This window comes from Colletotrichum tamarilloi, assembly GCF_030869305.1.
Source record: "Colletotrichum tamarilloi strain Tom-12 chromosome Unknown Scaffold_15.1, whole genome shotgun sequence".
Lineage (NCBI taxonomy): Eukaryota > Fungi > Ascomycota > Sordariomycetes > Glomerellales > Glomerellaceae > Colletotrichum > Colletotrichum tamarilloi.
The window spans coordinates 663,431-679,973 of record NW_026849398.1 but is presented as its reverse complement, the minus strand read 5'-3'; the positions used below and the strand labels follow the sequence as shown (position 1 = coordinate 679,973).

General features: G+C 54.9%; 6 protein-coding genes across 6 annotated transcripts; 4 read left to right on the top strand and 2 right to left on the bottom strand.

Moving 5' to 3' along the window:
• Positions 1–1,019: 1,019 nt before the first annotated feature.
• CTAM01_05920 (uncharacterized protein) lies at positions 1,020–1,373 on the top strand (the record flags this gene model as incomplete). Its single annotated transcript, XM_060521950.1, has 1 exon — positions 1,020–1,373. A coding segment is annotated over one exon (354 nt), but the record flags the coding sequence as incomplete, so codon positions are not given.
• A 673-nt stretch (positions 1,374–2,046) lies between these two features.
• Positions 2,047–5,841, top strand: CTAM01_05919 (uncharacterized protein; the record flags this gene model as incomplete). Its single annotated transcript, XM_060521949.1, has 2 exons — positions 2,047–3,561; positions 3,874–5,841. The coding sequence occupies 2 exons, from the start codon at positions 2,047–2,049 to the stop codon at positions 5,839–5,841; spliced, it is 3,483 nt and encodes a 1,160-aa protein (XP_060383618.1).
• A 1,022-nt stretch (positions 5,842–6,863) lies between these two features.
• CTAM01_05918 (Tpt1/KptA family RNA 2'-phosphotransferase) lies at positions 6,864–7,925 on the top strand (the record flags this gene model as incomplete). Its single annotated transcript, XM_060521948.1, has 2 exons — positions 6,864–7,091; positions 7,239–7,925. 2 exons carry the CDS (start codon positions 6,864–6,866, stop codon positions 7,923–7,925), a joined length of 915 nt encoding a protein of 304 aa, XP_060383617.1.
• Positions 7,926–8,407: 482 nt separating this feature from the next.
• On the bottom strand, positions 8,408–9,974 carry CTAM01_05917 (uncharacterized protein; the record flags this gene model as incomplete). The annotated part of the gene is made up of 2 exons (XM_060521947.1): positions 8,408–9,543; positions 9,758–9,974. The coding sequence occupies 2 exons, from the start codon at positions 9,972–9,974 to the stop codon at positions 8,408–8,410; spliced, it is 1,353 nt and encodes a 450-aa protein (XP_060383616.1).
• Positions 9,975–10,677: 703 nt separating this feature from the next.
• On the bottom strand, positions 10,678–11,724 carry CTAM01_05916 (uncharacterized protein; the record flags this gene model as incomplete). The annotated part of the gene is made up of 2 exons (XM_060521946.1): positions 10,678–11,315; positions 11,382–11,724. The coding sequence occupies 2 exons, from the start codon at positions 11,722–11,724 to the stop codon at positions 10,678–10,680; spliced, it is 981 nt and encodes a 326-aa protein (XP_060383615.1).
• Positions 11,725–12,342: 618 nt separating this feature from the next.
• CTAM01_05915 (WD repeat domain-containing protein) lies at positions 12,343–15,697 on the top strand (the record flags this gene model as incomplete). Its single annotated transcript, XM_060521945.1, has 5 exons — positions 12,343–12,922; positions 12,980–13,609; positions 13,660–14,229; positions 14,277–14,369; positions 14,421–15,697. 5 exons carry the CDS (start codon positions 12,343–12,345, stop codon positions 15,695–15,697), a joined length of 3,150 nt encoding a protein of 1,049 aa, XP_060383614.1.
• Between the last annotated feature and the right edge of the window lie 846 nt (positions 15,698–16,543).

Sequence of the window (16,543 nt, the reverse complement as noted above, 5' to 3'; positions counted from 1 at the left end):
AGCGGTAGTATCTGCTATGCCGGATCGAAGTACGAAACACGCTTTGCTTTGCATCTTGAAGAGGTGTGACTGTAAGTGAGGTGCGAATAGATGTATCGTTAAACGGGAGGTTCCGGTCTTAGCTATTCACTCTTTCCGCAAGAATCTGTCGTAAATGGCAGGCCCCTGAGGAATATCGTCACCCAGTCGGCGAGAACAGAAGGGACATGATCAAATGGGAACGGACGAACAAATACGTATTTGTAAGTACTCAAGGTACGCAGCATTATCCACAGGCCAGTTGAGGTTTCCAGTAGAGTGGGATACCAGTGTACGGGCAGAGGTACCGGAGGGACTTGAGAAGAGGTCCGAGCTGTTCAGGTCTTGTAGCTGCAGGTTGAAAGTGATGGGATGAGGCATCCATATCCACATCCATACCCGTTCGTATAGACGGGTATCTGGAGCACGCAACCTGGATACCAGGTACTGGATGATGCCATATGGCAAGGTAAGGTAAAGTAAAGTAAAGTTGCGGTGGCCGACGAGATACCTGAGGTACCTTGCTTTGCCGGGTCTGTTTCTCTCTCTCCCCGCAGAAGGCAGAGAAGACGACAGAAAGAGCAAAGGAAGAAGAGGAGCAGGAAGGAGGTGTGAGTGGGAAAAACATGTAGTCAGTCAGGTAAGGTAGAGACGACGATCCATGACCAAACTTCCTCTTTCTTTCTGATCTTACTTCAATTTTTACCTTTGCCCTTTTTTAGCTTCTGTCCCATCTTCTTCTTGTCCCGTCCAGTCCCCGGATCGACTGCAACTTTCCTTCTCCCATTTGTCTATCCGACTGTCTGGATTGGGCCAGACTTAACCTTTTGAGGCAAAAACCACACACCACACACCAGAAAACAAGACACCAGGCGAGGAAGCCGTTGCTTTCACACCCCTCCTTCCTGCTTCCTCGATCCGCATTCGCACTGGACTTGTTCACGACGCTCCTTCCTGCCGATTCTAATACTAATTTCGAGCTCCCGCTCTCACAACGCTCTCTGCCGTCTACCATCTGCCACCAGCCCCATCGCTCACTCATTTTCGTCCAATTCCACCCTTTCCCACACACAACTGAGTTGTCCATCGCATCGAGAACGCCGGGCGTCCACCACCAAACACTCCTTGGATTTCCTACTCTTCGACAACAGCGACAACTTCTAATAAAACACACGCACACGCACACGCATGCATCTGCTCTCCCACTTGCAACTCACGAATACCGCAAAGCTCCCACGCCGCTAATTCGCACACTCGCACACTACTCCCACGTATCACCCGACGAGCCAGTGAGACACTTCCCGCTAGACGCCGACGTGCATACGCCCATCCAAATCATCCGAACGAACACCTGATGGACGATCGGAACATACACATTGTAGTACATCAACTGCTAATTGCTAATTAACGAGAGCAACGATCTACTCATACTGCCCGCGAAACTACCTACACACGACTTCACCAGGAGGAGAACCAGCAAGACGTGGCAGGGGAGAAAGGTTGCTTCGACATCTGGAAATTAGACACACGCACGAACCGCTAGAGGCCCAGAGGGGACAGCAACAACGAACATCCCAGAGTCACAAAATCTGCAGCATTGCAGAACCACAAAAAAGAGTAACCGTTGGGAGACGAAAAAAAGAAATAACGATAACGCTTATCAGCAAACAAACGCCTGCAGGCGTGCACACACCACTAATCGACCCGTGAGCCACAGAACGCGACCGGTTGCTCATTGGACGGGGTGGATTCCCATAGGAACTGGCCCTCGACTTTGGTGGACTGGGGTCAGTCAGAGACAAACAGCGCAAAAAGCTCACCCCCGGCCCAGGGAAACTGACGAAAAAAAAAAAAGAGGGCGAGGACGAAAAAAAAGAAGGGGAAGAAAAACAAAGGAGCCCGGCCAGACTCCTCGCAGGCGCAGCGACCGAAGCGAATTGAAAGCGGACCCCGAACCTGGATTTCCTGACTGAGAGAGAGCAGAGGCACCACCCGACCCCTAACAGCCCCCCCCCCCCCGACGCGAACATGGCCACGGCCACAGCAGCACCGCCAGCACCAGCACCCGCACCCGCACCCGCAACAGCAGCACCAGTACCAGCAGATGGTGGTTTCGAAGCTGCGGGCCATGCCCCGACTCTGAATCCCACACAGCTCTCTTCTGCTACGGTATCCGCATCCGCGTCCGCGTCCGCGTCTCCTTCATCCTCATTCTCTTCGCAAAGTGCTGTTGCATTCCATACTCCCTCACTTTCTGCGACATCTTCAGCAAATTCACCTTCTTCACCTTATCACGCACATCGGCTGAGCCACAACTCGTCCAAGCTTCCCGCTTTTCGATTCGCCGACTTACACAAGCAATACCAATCCCCACGCCTAGTGCTCCCCTCACTACTGCACCACATCCCGCCGTCGCCTGTCTCGCCTAAATCGACTCCAACATCCAACGAATTTCACTCGGCACCTGCGATTGGCACTGCCACCGACACAATCACTTTCACCGACACAGGCGCCCTCACTGACACTGACATTGGCATTGGCATAACCACCGACACTGACACCGCCTCTCCCACCACCCTGCCAACAACGTCAGACTTGCAGCTGCACCATCAGCAGCCACAACAACACAACGTCGACCCGGAAAACAACATCCCACCCCAAAGCACCCACTCGACTTCACTTCGACTACACGATCGGCGTCCCTCCCATCGCCAATTGTCCCAGCTCCCACCTCGGATTTCGAGTCCTATCCACGAACTGCCCGAGTCGCCTCCAAAACTCAGCCCTCGCTCCCGCGCATCAACGTATCAGGTTGCTACTCAGTCCACCCCTGCAGCTTCAGCCACCTCACCAAGACGGCCCGCGTCTTATCCCGACCGCCCCGTCATCGTGCAGTCCATCTCATCCCACAGCAACGTCGCAGATCTCAAGACACCTGCTGCCCCTCTCTCCCGACTGCAAACTCGACGTGCGGCTGCATACCGATCCCGCGAGTCGAATGCGACCGATAGCGAGTCACCATCCGCAGATACCGATCACTCGCAAGCCCCCGACACTCCCGACGACGTCGCTCAACCCCAAGGCGACAAAACAACAAAGGACTGGGCCAAGGGACAGCGTGAGCTGATACTGCCAAAGACTTTGGAGAACGCAAGCCCGACAGATGAAAAACGAAAGTCGATAGCCTCGCGACCCCCCGTATCCTTCAAAGCCACCACCGCCAGCACCCCGACCACCTCGGTGCGCGTGGCTCCCATCCGTTCCTTTCGCTCATCCGGGTCTCGTCGAAGTCTGGGACTTGACAGTAGCACCTCCACCATGCGCTCTTTTGACTTTGGCGACGACTACGCCGACTCCAATCAGCGCGACCGCACTCTGCGCGCCCTTGAAGGACGACGCGACGATGACTATTCGCAAATGACACCGCCGTTGTCAGCCGACGCCGACGACACGACCGGTGACGTCTTTATGAAAATCGCCAGACAGGAACCAACGCGCCGTGGCTCTAAAGAGGTTGCGCCAGCGGAGCAGCCAAGTGCCATAGTAAGTTTAGCCATCTTTCATGGGTTTGCGTTGTTGTTTCGGGAAATATGTTAGCGCGATGCAAACGGCCGTGCCCTGCGATGGCTGGCGTCTGTTCGCCACGATATCAAGCCGTCTTCCCGTATCTTTTTGCTTGATCTTCCCGCTCTTCCCACATTTTCCTATTCAAATTCCCCTTTTGGATATGATAGTCCACCACCTCTCTAGCGCTGCTTCATTTCCCACGCTCCGGTGACGCTAATCCAGGCGTACTGGATATGTTGATAGAGTTTCGCCATGGATGAACGTGAGCTTACTGACGATGAACAACAGGCCCGTGTCGCAAGATCTTCGCATCGCCGACCCCTCTCCGCTGCTGTTCCATTGTCTTATCATCATCCTGTATCCCCACCCCAAATCAGTCGCCGTCTGTCCGATCAACAAGAAACCTCCAAGAAGAGAATACGCCAATCGTCAGAGGACGACAGCACTGCTGACCCAATGGCTCGCGCGTTGGCGTACCGATCGCCTTTGACCCGAGACCGGCCTTCATCCGCGCACCCCGGCGAAGACCTTGGTCGCGTAAAGACATTCCATCAATCTTCGTCTCGCTCAACCGTCAACACACCCCGGTCCTTTACCTTTCAAGATCCGATGGGAGAGAACTCTCCATATGCACGGAGAAGGCCTTCTTTGACAGACAGCAACACCGGCTACTCTGCGCGCAGCTCGGCGTACAGACAATCCAACTTGTCGTATGGCCAAACGCGTACGTATAACTCTTCGCCATTGGTTCCTAAATCGATAGAAGCACCACGCACCGAAACGCACCAAGACGCAGCAACGACAGTCGAGGGAACCGAATCGACGGCGACAGCATCGACAAACGCACCGTCGACAGTGTGGGATGAATTGGATGATCTCAAGTCCCGTATCCATCGCCTGGAATTGACCGGCAAGTTACCCAAGACGTCGGGCGCCGCAATGTCAAGAGCCTCAGACGATCGCCCGCCGACCGCAACCAACACGACCATGTCCACCTCGCCGAAACGAGCTTCCGAAAGCCAGCATCCCCACACCGACGCAATTAGCACGACGTCTTCACAACGCGAGGTCCAGCAACCCATCCTTCTTTCTGCTGTCAATAAGTCCAAGCCATTCCTTAGTGAAGAGGTGGCCAAGGCACTCGAGGTGGCAGCAACAGACGCCCTGGCACTGGCCAACATGATGGGGACGGCAGGTCAGCCCGGGCCCATCTCCAGCGGTGCCAGCACAATTGGCGTCGGCACCAGCCTGACGGATCGTCAATTGCGACGCAAGGCTGACAGCATCTGCCGAAGCCTTACAGAGTTAGTCCTGGCATTGAGCGAAGAAGCGGCTGGCAACAAGACTCTCCAAGTCAACGTTCCTACACCAAAGGAAACGACGACACCAGTCACACCAACTATCAACAAGACCTTCACCGGCGGATCATCTGGCCAGCGACGTCCTAGCATAACGTCCGCCGAGCAGCAGACTCTCCCGAAGGCCAATGCTACCACGGTCACGAGCCCGAGGGCCCTCTCAAAATACGAAGAGAGGCGCAACACCATGCTTAACCCGGTTTCGCTCCCCAGTCCCAGGTTTGCTCTTCCACCCGGCACCATTCCTAGTACCCCCGGCGACAGCAGCAAAATGGCGAACCGAAAGTCATCCTTGTTCATTGGCCGTTCGCGCCGTGCTGTTACCGAAGAGCCTGAGGATGGCCGCAGGTCTTCTATGCTGAGGACCCGACGAGCAGGCACAGAGGAGCCGGAGGATTCACGCGAAGCAGCAGGCCGCGAGAATGGACGTCAAACGTCACTTCTTCGCTCACGGAGGGGAACTGTGGGCGGCGAAGACGAAGATGAATCTAGATTTCGTGCCCCGTCCCGCGCTGCTACAGAGCTCACCACACCGGCCCGCGCAGTCTCTCATACCTACCTCTCAAACACCAACTCCAACGAACTCTCATCACCAGCTTCTTCTGCCCTGCCTCGCAGACGGTTCGGAGCTTCCTCTATCACTTCTCGGCTGGTTGCGCCTTCCACACCATCGCTGGCGACGCGCCGATATCTGGAAAGAACTCCAGAACGCGAACAACCTTCCTCGGCTGAGAAAGTCACCGAAGAACGGCCGCAACAGGTTGTTGCGCAGCCGCGACACTTCTCTCTCAGTCACACTTCGTTGCTGAACCGGGCTAGCAGCATTAGCCGCAGACCGAATCGCGACAGCACGATAACGAATTCATCAACGGCTGCTCAGTCGGGCAGTTACCGATAACGTCTTTACGAATCACAGTCACACGGATGAATGTATCATAGATGTCTTATTCTCACGCTGGCGTCATTCTTGTTTTGCATATGGTAACACCGCATGGGCTCGGCAGCGGTTACTCTGTACTTGTATGACAATCCACGAGGGAAGGCCGATTGATTTCTTGGGATCCGCCTTTCCCGTTAAAAAAAAAACAGGCTGGAGTAGAGCATTTGTATATCGGGCAGTCCATAGGAAACAAAAGGTCAAGGACAGAAGCATAGGATGCTTCTGACTTGTTTGGTCAATTTTTTTTTCTCAGCTTGAGACTACGTGATGTTGTAAGAGATGTGACGTTTTGCGCATAAGGTAGGATGTAGATTCCATGCAACTGTGAGTATGTACATCTGGGACGCCTTAGCGCTGCGATTGAGTTTGGTCACATCGCCAGCGGACCAGCCATAAACACGCCAGGGCCCTTATGCGTGAGCGTCCGAGGCCGCCATTGCATCCGTTGTATTGAGAGGCAGTCGATTGAGCTGACAAGTTGACTCACCGGCGACGAGACCAAAAGGAAGTGGAAGTATGTTTGACAGGTGAAGGGGGGCTTTGTTCATTGGATGAGCCACTCACCATGGAAAGGAGGCTGTTTTTTTAAGCGGGTCTTGGGCCCAACCCAACTCCGACTTCACACATCGACCGACCTTACCTGCATACACTGAGGTTTTATACACAAGTCGTCTTACACGCTTTCTTCTCATCCAACGTCTTCACACATGCCAAACCGCCTCTTTGGATCTTCTTCTTCTTCCAGACGAATCAAACAGCTCGCTTCTCGTGGCTTCAGTTCAAGGAGACCGCTGAGTTTACGCTCCTCAGCGACGTTTGCTACTCAGTCGCGGACCCCACTTGCACCACCTTCCTCGACCGCGAGAGGGAACACCAGAAATTACACCAGGTGGAAGACGACTTTTGAACCTCAAAGGTTCACCGGTTCACTTTTGTTTCCGGCTCACTTTAGATCATCGTGGGCCCAGAAAAACGGAGAAATGGCCGACCAATTTGAAGAGACTGCCCCCGCGGCTGGCGACAGTGCGCAGCAACAGAAGAGAGGGGGAGGGGGACGCAGAGGCGGAAGGGGAGGCGGCGGTGGTCGAGGAGGGGGTCAGCCGAGGGAGGTATTGGTTTCCAAGGCGCTTTCGAAGCTTTTGAGGCACCAGGCTGAGAACGCGGGTCTCAAGCTTGACGAGGGCGGGTATGCGCCTCTGGACAAGGTGGTGAGTCTTGAAGGATTCTAACTTCCCTTTTCATAAATGAGAGATGATAAGAATCAGGGAAGAATTTGTCTTCTTGGAGGGTAGACATGATGGTTCTCCCGTCTCATGGTCAAACTCATCAACAGCTACTAACGAGGATACAAAAAGCTCGCATACGGTCCCATCAAGTCTCTCAAGGTAACCTTTTCCGACATCCAAGCCGCGGTCACGACGTCGGACAAGCAGCGCTTCGCACTCAAGCTCAACCCCACGGCGGCGGCGGCGGAGACGAGCGAGGAGCTATCGGCCGAGCCCTCGGACTGGCTGATCCGCGCGAACCAGGGCCACAGTATCAAAGTCGAGTCGGCGGGCCTGCTGACCCCCCTCACGCTCGAGGCGGGCAACGTGCCGGCGGTGGTGGTGCACGGGACGTACTTTGCGTTTTGGAAGCAGATTGAGGCGTCGGGCGGGTTGAAGAGGATGGGGCGGAACCACGTCCACTTTGCGACGGGGTTACCCGGCGATGAGAAGGGCGTCGTCAGCGGGATGAGGAAGGATGCCGAGGTGTTGGTGTATGTTGATGTCGAGAGGGCGTTGAGGGAGGAGGAGGGGATTAAGTGGTGGGTGAGTGAGAACGGGGTCGTGTTGACGGAGGGGGATGGGGAGGGGGTTGTGCCGTGCCGGTTGTTTAGGGAGGTTGTTGCGAGGGACGAGGGGAGCGGGGTTGGTGTGCTTTGGAGGGATGGGGAGAAGGTTGGTGAGTTGCCTGAGGGGTTGAGGATGAGGGCGCCGCCTGGGAAGGGGAGAGGCGGGAGGGGTGGTGGTGGTGGTGAGAGAAGGGGAGGGAAGGCTTGAGGTGGTGATGGTGAAGCGGAAGAAAGACCTAGACACATTGCAGAGGGACAGATGGGTTAGGCATAGACATGTGGTTTCCGCGAGTTGCAAAAGGAGGACTCTTAGGATCTACGGCCCACTAACCTCAGTTTGATGAACCTCCGGACCCGCGAGTACAGAAGACGTCCTACCGTGGCCATATATAAGACTACTCGTTTTAGTCAAACGTGAAGAAGGATATAAGTTATGATATGGGTAGCTGGCGGTCCTTTCACAACTTCCCCTTAGCAAGTCTCATGAAAGCGAAGCGATTGTTGCTGTGCTGTTGGCATACTTTTGGCCAACGAACCTCGACCCCCTATGTATCTCTGCGTTCAAAGCTCCTCATATCTGACATGCCCCCTTTCCACAAAGGTTACTCGCAAGAATCCATCTACAAGCTCATAATCACCACTCAAGTTTCCATGAAACCGCCCGAACCATCGCCCCTATCCGTCATACAATCACTTCCCTAGCAGAAGCTTAGCCGTCCTCTCCCTCTTCACGACCTCCCCCTCCAACCAAATCACAATCGCATCCGCCATCCTCTCCCTCGCAGCCTTCTTATGCAACACCCGCCGGACGGTACCCAGGTCGTCTGGGATCCGCGGGTTGCCGTCAAAGTCGGCGCGGCCTTCCCAGAAGTCCTCGAGCGCTGGGTCCGGCGTCAAGACGTACCGCGGCACGGGGAAGTGGAGCTGCGCGCAGAGGTCGCGGACGCGCTTCTCTGCTGATGTCGTTGCTGTTGCCGACTCTTGCCCTGGCGTTGCAGGTGTTGATACCCGTGCTGGTGTTGAGGTTGGCACGGGAGAGATGGCAGGCGTGGGGACCTGGGACTGCGCCGTGGCGGCGGCGGCGGTGGTGATGGGGACGCCGTCGCCGCCGAGAGAGGGTGTACTCGCCGTGGATGTAGTCGTCGAGTCTTGGGCGGCAGCAGAGGTTGGTGATGCTGTCACGTTGAGGGGGAGAGTTGATTCCGGCGCTCTGGAGGGTTGAGTGGATGTGGGAGGTGATGCTTGGTGACTGGGAAGACTGCTGCTGGTGCTGTTGCTTGCGGTGGTGCTGGGTGCCTGAGCTGGTAGCGATGGAGATGTCTTTGGAGGTTGGTTTGTGTCCTGCTTCTTCCTTGACGCGTCGGCACTGCTTTCTGTTGGCGGCGAGCTCGGCGGGGATCTCTTGGAGGGTAGGACTGACCCGGACGAGACGCCACGACTAGGAGAGGGAGAAGGAGCTGGAGCTGGAGCTGGAGCGGAAGCAGCAGCGGCGGCAGCGAGGGCAGCACTAGCAGCCGGGGCAAACGGCTTGGGAAACTTTGGCAGGTCACCCGAGGGCATCATGTGCCCGTTGTCAATGAGCCACTCGCACGCTGCTTTGGCCGCCCACTGCTTCGCGTCCTTCTTGCCCGGAAAGGACGGGCCGGCGCCGCCGCGGGAGACGTCTTCGCCGGCGTCCATGCCGTAGCCCGGCTGGGGGAAGACGTCGCCGGTGCTGTCAAACGTTGCTGAGCAGGCCCAGCGGAGCTCTTTGGCCTTGCCTAGGCCCTGTTCCTGGCGGGCTTCGTCGGTGAAGGTTACTTTTTGGTTTCTGACCTGTTGGAAATCTGCATGTTTTGGATATTTGATTAGTATGGGTTTGAGGAAATTAAATTCGATGAAGGTGGTTTAATGCTTCGGATCGAGAGAAATTCTGATGCTCTGGGGTTAAAGGGGAAGACGTTGCTTTCCCAGCCTCGAATAGATACATGATCCGATGCGGAGAATGAGGGAATTGTAAAGAGAAGTGTTTGGTGTATAAAGAAAAGTGCTTCAACTCACGATTCAACAGGCCGAGCCAGTTCGTTTTACCCAAGTCCGGTTCCGGTCGCGGGGCCGGACGGAGGAGGATGGCGATGGCCGAGACCTCGTGATCCGTGAGCGGGGCGGGGCGGCCGTGTTCTGCCTCGAAAGCTTCCTTGCCGGCAATGTAGGCTCGGAGGGCCGACCAGTCTACGCGCTGGACGGCTGTGCCGTTTGATGACGGGTCTCCTGCCATTGCGTGTGTATGTTGCGTGCGTGGGTGTGAGTGTGCGTTTCCGTATGTTAAAGTTGCTGCGGCTGCGGCTATGGTGCGCGCTATGGTCTTTGGTTTTACGGGTGACGATAGGTTATGAGTGAAAATGAGAGGATGTCTATGTGGCATCTAAAGCTGAAGAACATGAATGAGAATCATGTTGTATTCCATTAGATGTTCTCTTCTTGATGTATGAGAAGGAGGAAACGGAGGGGTTGAGACGGGTGAAGGTTAACCACGTTGGTGGGGTTGCGTTTTCTGGCCGCTCTGTCCAGTGTGGCTGCTTCTCTTGGCTGGGCCAAAACGGTGTTCTGCAGGAGGCTGCCACTTCTGCGTGGTGACGACCGTGACGCACCTGCAATGGAAGTCAACTCAATCTGGCGAACGTGATTCGTCGTTTATCCGCCCATCATAGATGTTGGTTTAAACATGATTGCAGCCTGGTCTTCGGCATACCTAATGTTAAGACTGCAGGTTTAGTATGACTTCAGATGACTTTCAAACGACATGTATCAACTAACACTGGGCAGCCGTAGAATACGCGATATGACGAGCAGTAAATGTGCTCGAGCTGACAATATTATCAAAGTGTGGTTTCCATTGACGTGATCCCATAAAACTTTTAGGGGGTATACTATTGACTACCAAAACGCTCAACACCTTGCTTGCTTTCTTTTTCCGAGCCTCACTCAAAGAAGCCCGTGCCGTCATCTTCCTCTTCCACCTTCGCGGGGGCCTTCCTGTCAGCCGCCCTGCGCTCCCTCCGGTTCATCGGCTGCTTGGGATCCCTCTTCTTCTCGAACGTCTTCTTCGACCTGGCCACCCAAGGGTCCTCCTCCTTGACTCTCTGCGGCCGGGTCTGTTGCGTCTGTCTCGCGGGCCGTTGCGGCCGGGCCTGGCGCTTGGCGGGGCCGTCTGCCGGTGACCTGCGATCGCGCAGCCGGTACAGGGCCACCTCGCCTTCCGGAAGGACCTTTTCGATCGTTGCCCACATCTTAGGTCGTTCGGCGTGGAGGAACTGCAGGGCCTTGGGTTGCTTGGAGGGTTTCGCATCTACATCTGCATCCGCATTCGCCTCCGCTTGCTCTTTCTGCTGCTGCTGCTCTTCCTCGGCCTTGTCCTCGTCTCCCTCCTCCTTGGCGTTCTTGTCCTTGTTGGGGTACAGACTCTCGTAGCGCTCCATCAGGGGGAAGAAGCGGGCGTAGGCGACGTCGACTTCGGCCACGTGGGCCTCGGCCTCGAGGCGCTTCTTTTCTTCGGGATCCTCGGATTGCTGGAGCTTCTTGCGGAGCTGCTTCAGTAGTCTCTCTGCCTTTTTCCGTTCTGCAAAGGAAAAAAAGAAACGGGGTTAGCTGATAGACATTGATGCAAGGAATGACGAAGACGAACCAAAAAATCGAACCATGTGGTACTTCTGAATCATGTCGCCTCTCCTCTTCTTGAAGTTGTGCTCCTCGACTCTCTCCTGCAGCGCCTCCAGCTCTTGTTCCAGCTCATTGCGTTTCGTAGCGGGCAGTTGCTTGCCGCTCTGCAAGAGTCTTCTGATATCTCTCGAGCGCGTCTTGTTCCAGTTTGTTGTGCCCTCTTTCGCCCTAGACTTCTTCTTAGTGGTCTTGAACCGCTTGTTCTCGTGCTCGCCGTCTTCCGAGCCCGATTGCTGCTGTTGCTCGTGGGTGTCGTCCGGGATTGTACCCTCCGCGGCGACCTCAGAATACGCTCGTTTCGTGCCCATTTCTATTGATTGTGTAGTGAATATCCTGCGTGATTTATGTTTGAATTGTGGTGTTGTGATGTGGTCGGTTGAGGTCGGCCAGAATGCTGTATGGAGGGTGAAGAACTGACGATGGCATCGCGAACTTCTCTTTCAAAAATTTGGCTCGTTATCGGCCTCAAGGAAGTTGCCGACCCCACCTGGGGTGCTTATCAGTCCCAAATGGGACTGGTAATGTGACTGGTCTGTGCGCGCCAATGACAGGTCCCAATTACAACGGCTCACTGATCTCAAAGTAAAGTAGTCCCACCCAAAGCTCCAGCGACTCCAGATGATACCTGATTGAAAGCGACTACTGGCATGGAACTTCTCTTTGCATACCTCATCTTCAAGATCATTCATTAATCGGTGTTGGGACCATAACAATCTCGGAATTTCTCAGGCAAAACGCCATTACCGCGCAGCTTATAGCGAACCAGTTCATCCAGTACGGCTCACATCACTCACGGGCTTGTTCAGGCAGCTCATGGATGAGCGCTCTTTCGACTTTCATTGTTGATATAGGTGTCTCTCTCTCGCTATTCGACTTAGAAAGGGGAAATCCGAGCTCATTACGATATTCAGGCGCGTGCGGTCGCCATGGACCGCCCGGAGCCTGGACTGATCAAATGGTCGCAGATACCCGGCTTCGACAGCTTTATCCACATAAACCTGCAACATCGCGTCGTGCAGCTATATGAGCCCACCGGACTTGCACAGAGGAACCGCTTCGATTACACAAGACTTTCAAAGCATGATGATTTCCCAACGCTCACTACCTATGACTGGTCGCCAACGGTCCCAGGTCTCCTGGCCGTCGGCACTCAAACGGGCGTCGTCAACTTGCTCAGGATGGACGACAACTCCAACGCCTATATTGAATTGAACCTCAAAATGACAAGAACATGTCAGGCGGTGGCATTCAACACCGAGGGTCTTCTTGCAGTTGGCTTGGATAGAGTGCGCATGGATCAGTGTCTACACATTTGGGACGTAAACAGGTTGTCGACGATGAATACGGCCGCCAAAGGCTTTCCCAAGGATCTCCACGCTTTCTCAGACCCAGCATATCGACTGGAACACAGCGTGTCAGTGTCGAGCGTTAAATTCTTTGAAGATAACCCAAAGACGCTGGTGGTCGGTATCAAAGCCCAAGGTCTACACATCCATGACCTGCGAGGTAAATAGCAACCGCACAATTTGTCGGAAGAAACCTGCTAATTTAATCTGACTGCAGAACCTGGCGCTGTTGTGACCTTTCAGACCAAGTGTAACAACAACCTGGCCATCGATTACGCTGACCAGAACTACTTCGCATCATCCGCACTGGATCAACCTGGCATCATGATTTGGGATAGACGAGCAACGTCTCGTCCAGTTGCCTCGCCATCTTATCTGGGCGCCGTTGACGAGGACGACCTTCCGTGGGGTGGAGCCTTGAGACTCGACAGAGTGGTTGAGATGGATGACGATTCCTCATTGAGCGAAAGCAAGCACTCCATCGTCCGTTCATTGCGCTACTGTCGAGACCGACGGGGTCTCCTGGCTGTGCTGTCTCGATCCGGCCAGCTCAAGGTCTTGGAGACGAACAAGGAGATAACGCATCGCGACATGGCCCTTGAAGGTAGCCCAGAGCTTCTCGAGGTCCACAAATCCCACGACATGGATGTTCAATACGGCGATAGCGGCAGGAAGAATGACAGAATTGTCTCTTTTGACTGGGTGACGCTCGACTCTTCGGTCCTGCAGCCTCGTCTCCTCGTCTTGCGGGCCAATGGGTCCTTTGAGATCCTCGAACAACCGTCGTATACCTCTGATTATCTGTATAAGCTGACACCTTGGCAACCACCACATCGTGGACTAGAAGGTACGTGTGCCAGACTGTTTAGAGAGATAAAGACCGCTCACACCATACAGAAGGAGGACCTTACCACGAGATTATGGAATTCGAGCCGTCCCAGTCTTCTGACATGCTCGGTCCCTTGTTTGTTGAGGAAGCACTGTCCGACATTCCTATTTTTGGCCCCGACAAGGCCGATGTTCAGACTATCGTGGATCAGACATTGCAGTCACAGTTCTCTGCAGCAGATCTCAACAGTAGGTTGACGGGCAATGATGCCAGCTCCTCGTCGCCCATCGATAAGTCCAAGTCTACTGCAGAAAAGATGCGAGCTCTGAGAACGGAACTTAAGGAGAAGGCAAGGAAAGCAGATGCGAATGGCGGCGAGAGCTCCATCATGGAAGAATCAGTCAGCTCGCTCGCCCAGTTATCACTATCTACCGATGGGCCGGTCTCGTGTCGTCACATGCATGAATCTCTTCTTTCGCTGCCCCTGAAGGCTCAGGACTTGTCGACGAAGGCACAGTGTCTCCTAGACCACGTCATGCTTCTTCGTGCGAAGGAGAAGTACCTTTTCGATTGCAATGTCAATCGTGTCGTGGTAGCCGATGATCCGTGGTTGCGGTATATGTGGGATTGGATTTCAGGTGAGCAGGACGAACGCACCAGGGTTATTGTTGCTAATCCTGAGCAGACGCCGAAGATGCTGCAGCGGATGGAGGCATGAAGTTGTCGCCGCTCGACCTTAGTTATATGGGCGTCTGTACCATCTGGTGTGATGATTTGGGTCCGTAAAGAGTCCGCTGCTATCACCAGATCCGTGACTAACATGTAGCAGGCCGGAAGCCATCATCCAGACTTCCAGAGGCATCTCCGATCCCCGAAACGACGTTGTGGGAGAAGTGTATTGGAAGCATTTGTAAGAAGCGGCGACTACCAAAGTACGAAGGCATCCACACCAAGAAGCCTTTCCACAGACAGCTGTGTCTAGATATCTGCGAATGGGGGGATACGGCGGCACATGAAGCCAGGGGAGCAGCGACGCACGATCCCAGCCAAGACTATCCGACAACGGCACACACGATGGCAGCAGCTCGGGCTCTCTTCAAGGGCAACACGCAGGAGGCGATTGGAATTCTGAAGACGGCGAGCGTAACACACCCAGAGTTGTTATTTGTCTCTCTCGCCCTGCAACTCATCGGAAAGAGCAATCATCACCTTAACAAGGAGCAGCTTGATTTCGACGAGGCCGTGGCATCGAAAACGGACCCCTATCTAAGGGCAATCTCGTCACTAATTGCCACGGGAGACTGGTTCGCCATTGCAAACCAAAAGTCCCTGCCCCTGTCAGACCGGGCCTACGTTGCAGTGCGGAACTTTAGCGACGAGCAACTCACCAAGTGGCTCAACGAACAGGTCTCAATGGCTGTGAGTACGGGAGATATTGAGGGCATTGTTCTCACGGGCATAACGGACAGGCTGGTGGACATTTTCGCCAAATACGTTGAGAAGTTCAACGACTTCCAGACGGCGACGCTAGTCATGTCGATATGTGCGCCACGTTACATTGACGACTACCGTTGCCTGGCTTGGAGGAATGCGTACAGGACATATCTACAGCGGCACAAGGCCTTCCTCCAGAGGACCAAGTTCGAGGTGGAGAGCACGAAGAAGAGCAAGCGTGGTGGGCGCCCAACGATCAAGCCGCCCTCGCGCCAGATTGCGCTCCGGTGCGTGTACTGCGACGCGGAGACGACTCTCGCTGGACAGGGAGGAGTCGGGTCGGGACCGCCGCCTGGGGCGCCTGATTCACGTAACCCCCTTATGGCGACGAGCATAAATGCGGGAATCAGCTGTCCCAACTGCGGTCGGCATCTGCCGCGGTGTGTTGTGTGTCTTGAGGTGGTGGGCGTTCCGAGGTCTGACCGACCGGAGCACAACGGTGAGCCGGAGAGGTGGATGGCAGCCAACTTCCCAACGTTTTGCTTGAAATGCGAACACGTTCTGCATCTGGACCATGCGAGGCAGTGGTTCACGAGGCACGTTGAGTGTCCGGTACCCGAGTGCCGTTGTCGATGCAATTTCAGGGCGAACCCAGAGCTGAACTACCACTGATTACTTATGAGCGGGCAGCCTGGTTGGTGAGATGGAGTCGGGATCAGGATTTGGTACACAGGATGCGGCGGATTGGAAGGAGGCAAGGGGAGGAGAGGAGAGGAGAAGAGAGGGCGCATCATGAACAAGGGCCCCGACTGCAAGCATGACTGCTGACGGGCGACGGGCGGCCGACGACGATGTGCCCCGTGTTTTGCTGGGGTTGTTTCTTATTATGTCCCGTCGGGTGGTTGTGACGGAATACTTATGACATGATTATGTATCTGCATTCATGGACTCTTGCAGATGGATTCTGGACTCTTTGACATTCTGCAACGGGTGCGGAAAGGGTGTTGCGGAGATTTGACCAGGCCCTGGTCAGCAGCATGCGTTGCCGCATAGCCTTCCTTCAACGGTGCGTGCGAGCGTGTGTGTAGTCCGCAAGGGAGTGTGTGCGTGTGTGTGAGAAAAAGAATGTGTAGGTACACATCGAGTACTCCCGCAGCCCCTTTCCGTGCAATCACAGCCACAGACGATACCAATAGCGACACGATATTGGCGCTGGATTGCCTTGTACGGATTCGAATGCAGAATTGGGCTGGGACTCGGTGAGGCCTGGACTTGTCACATTCGGCGCCCGTGCTGCAGGTTGATCGATCACCTGCGCATCTTCCAGGTTGCGGGGACTTTGACCGGTCGGTGGAATACTACGTTGGGATTCCCGGGTGATGCCCATTGCAGTGTCCCGGTCAGCGGCCTGTCCACACCCTGTTTTGATGATGTGTGATGTGTGTAGGTACTCCGTAATGTGTGTCGTCTGCCTGACACGCTCGTCGATTCTCTTGACAACCCACAAGTGCGTGGTGC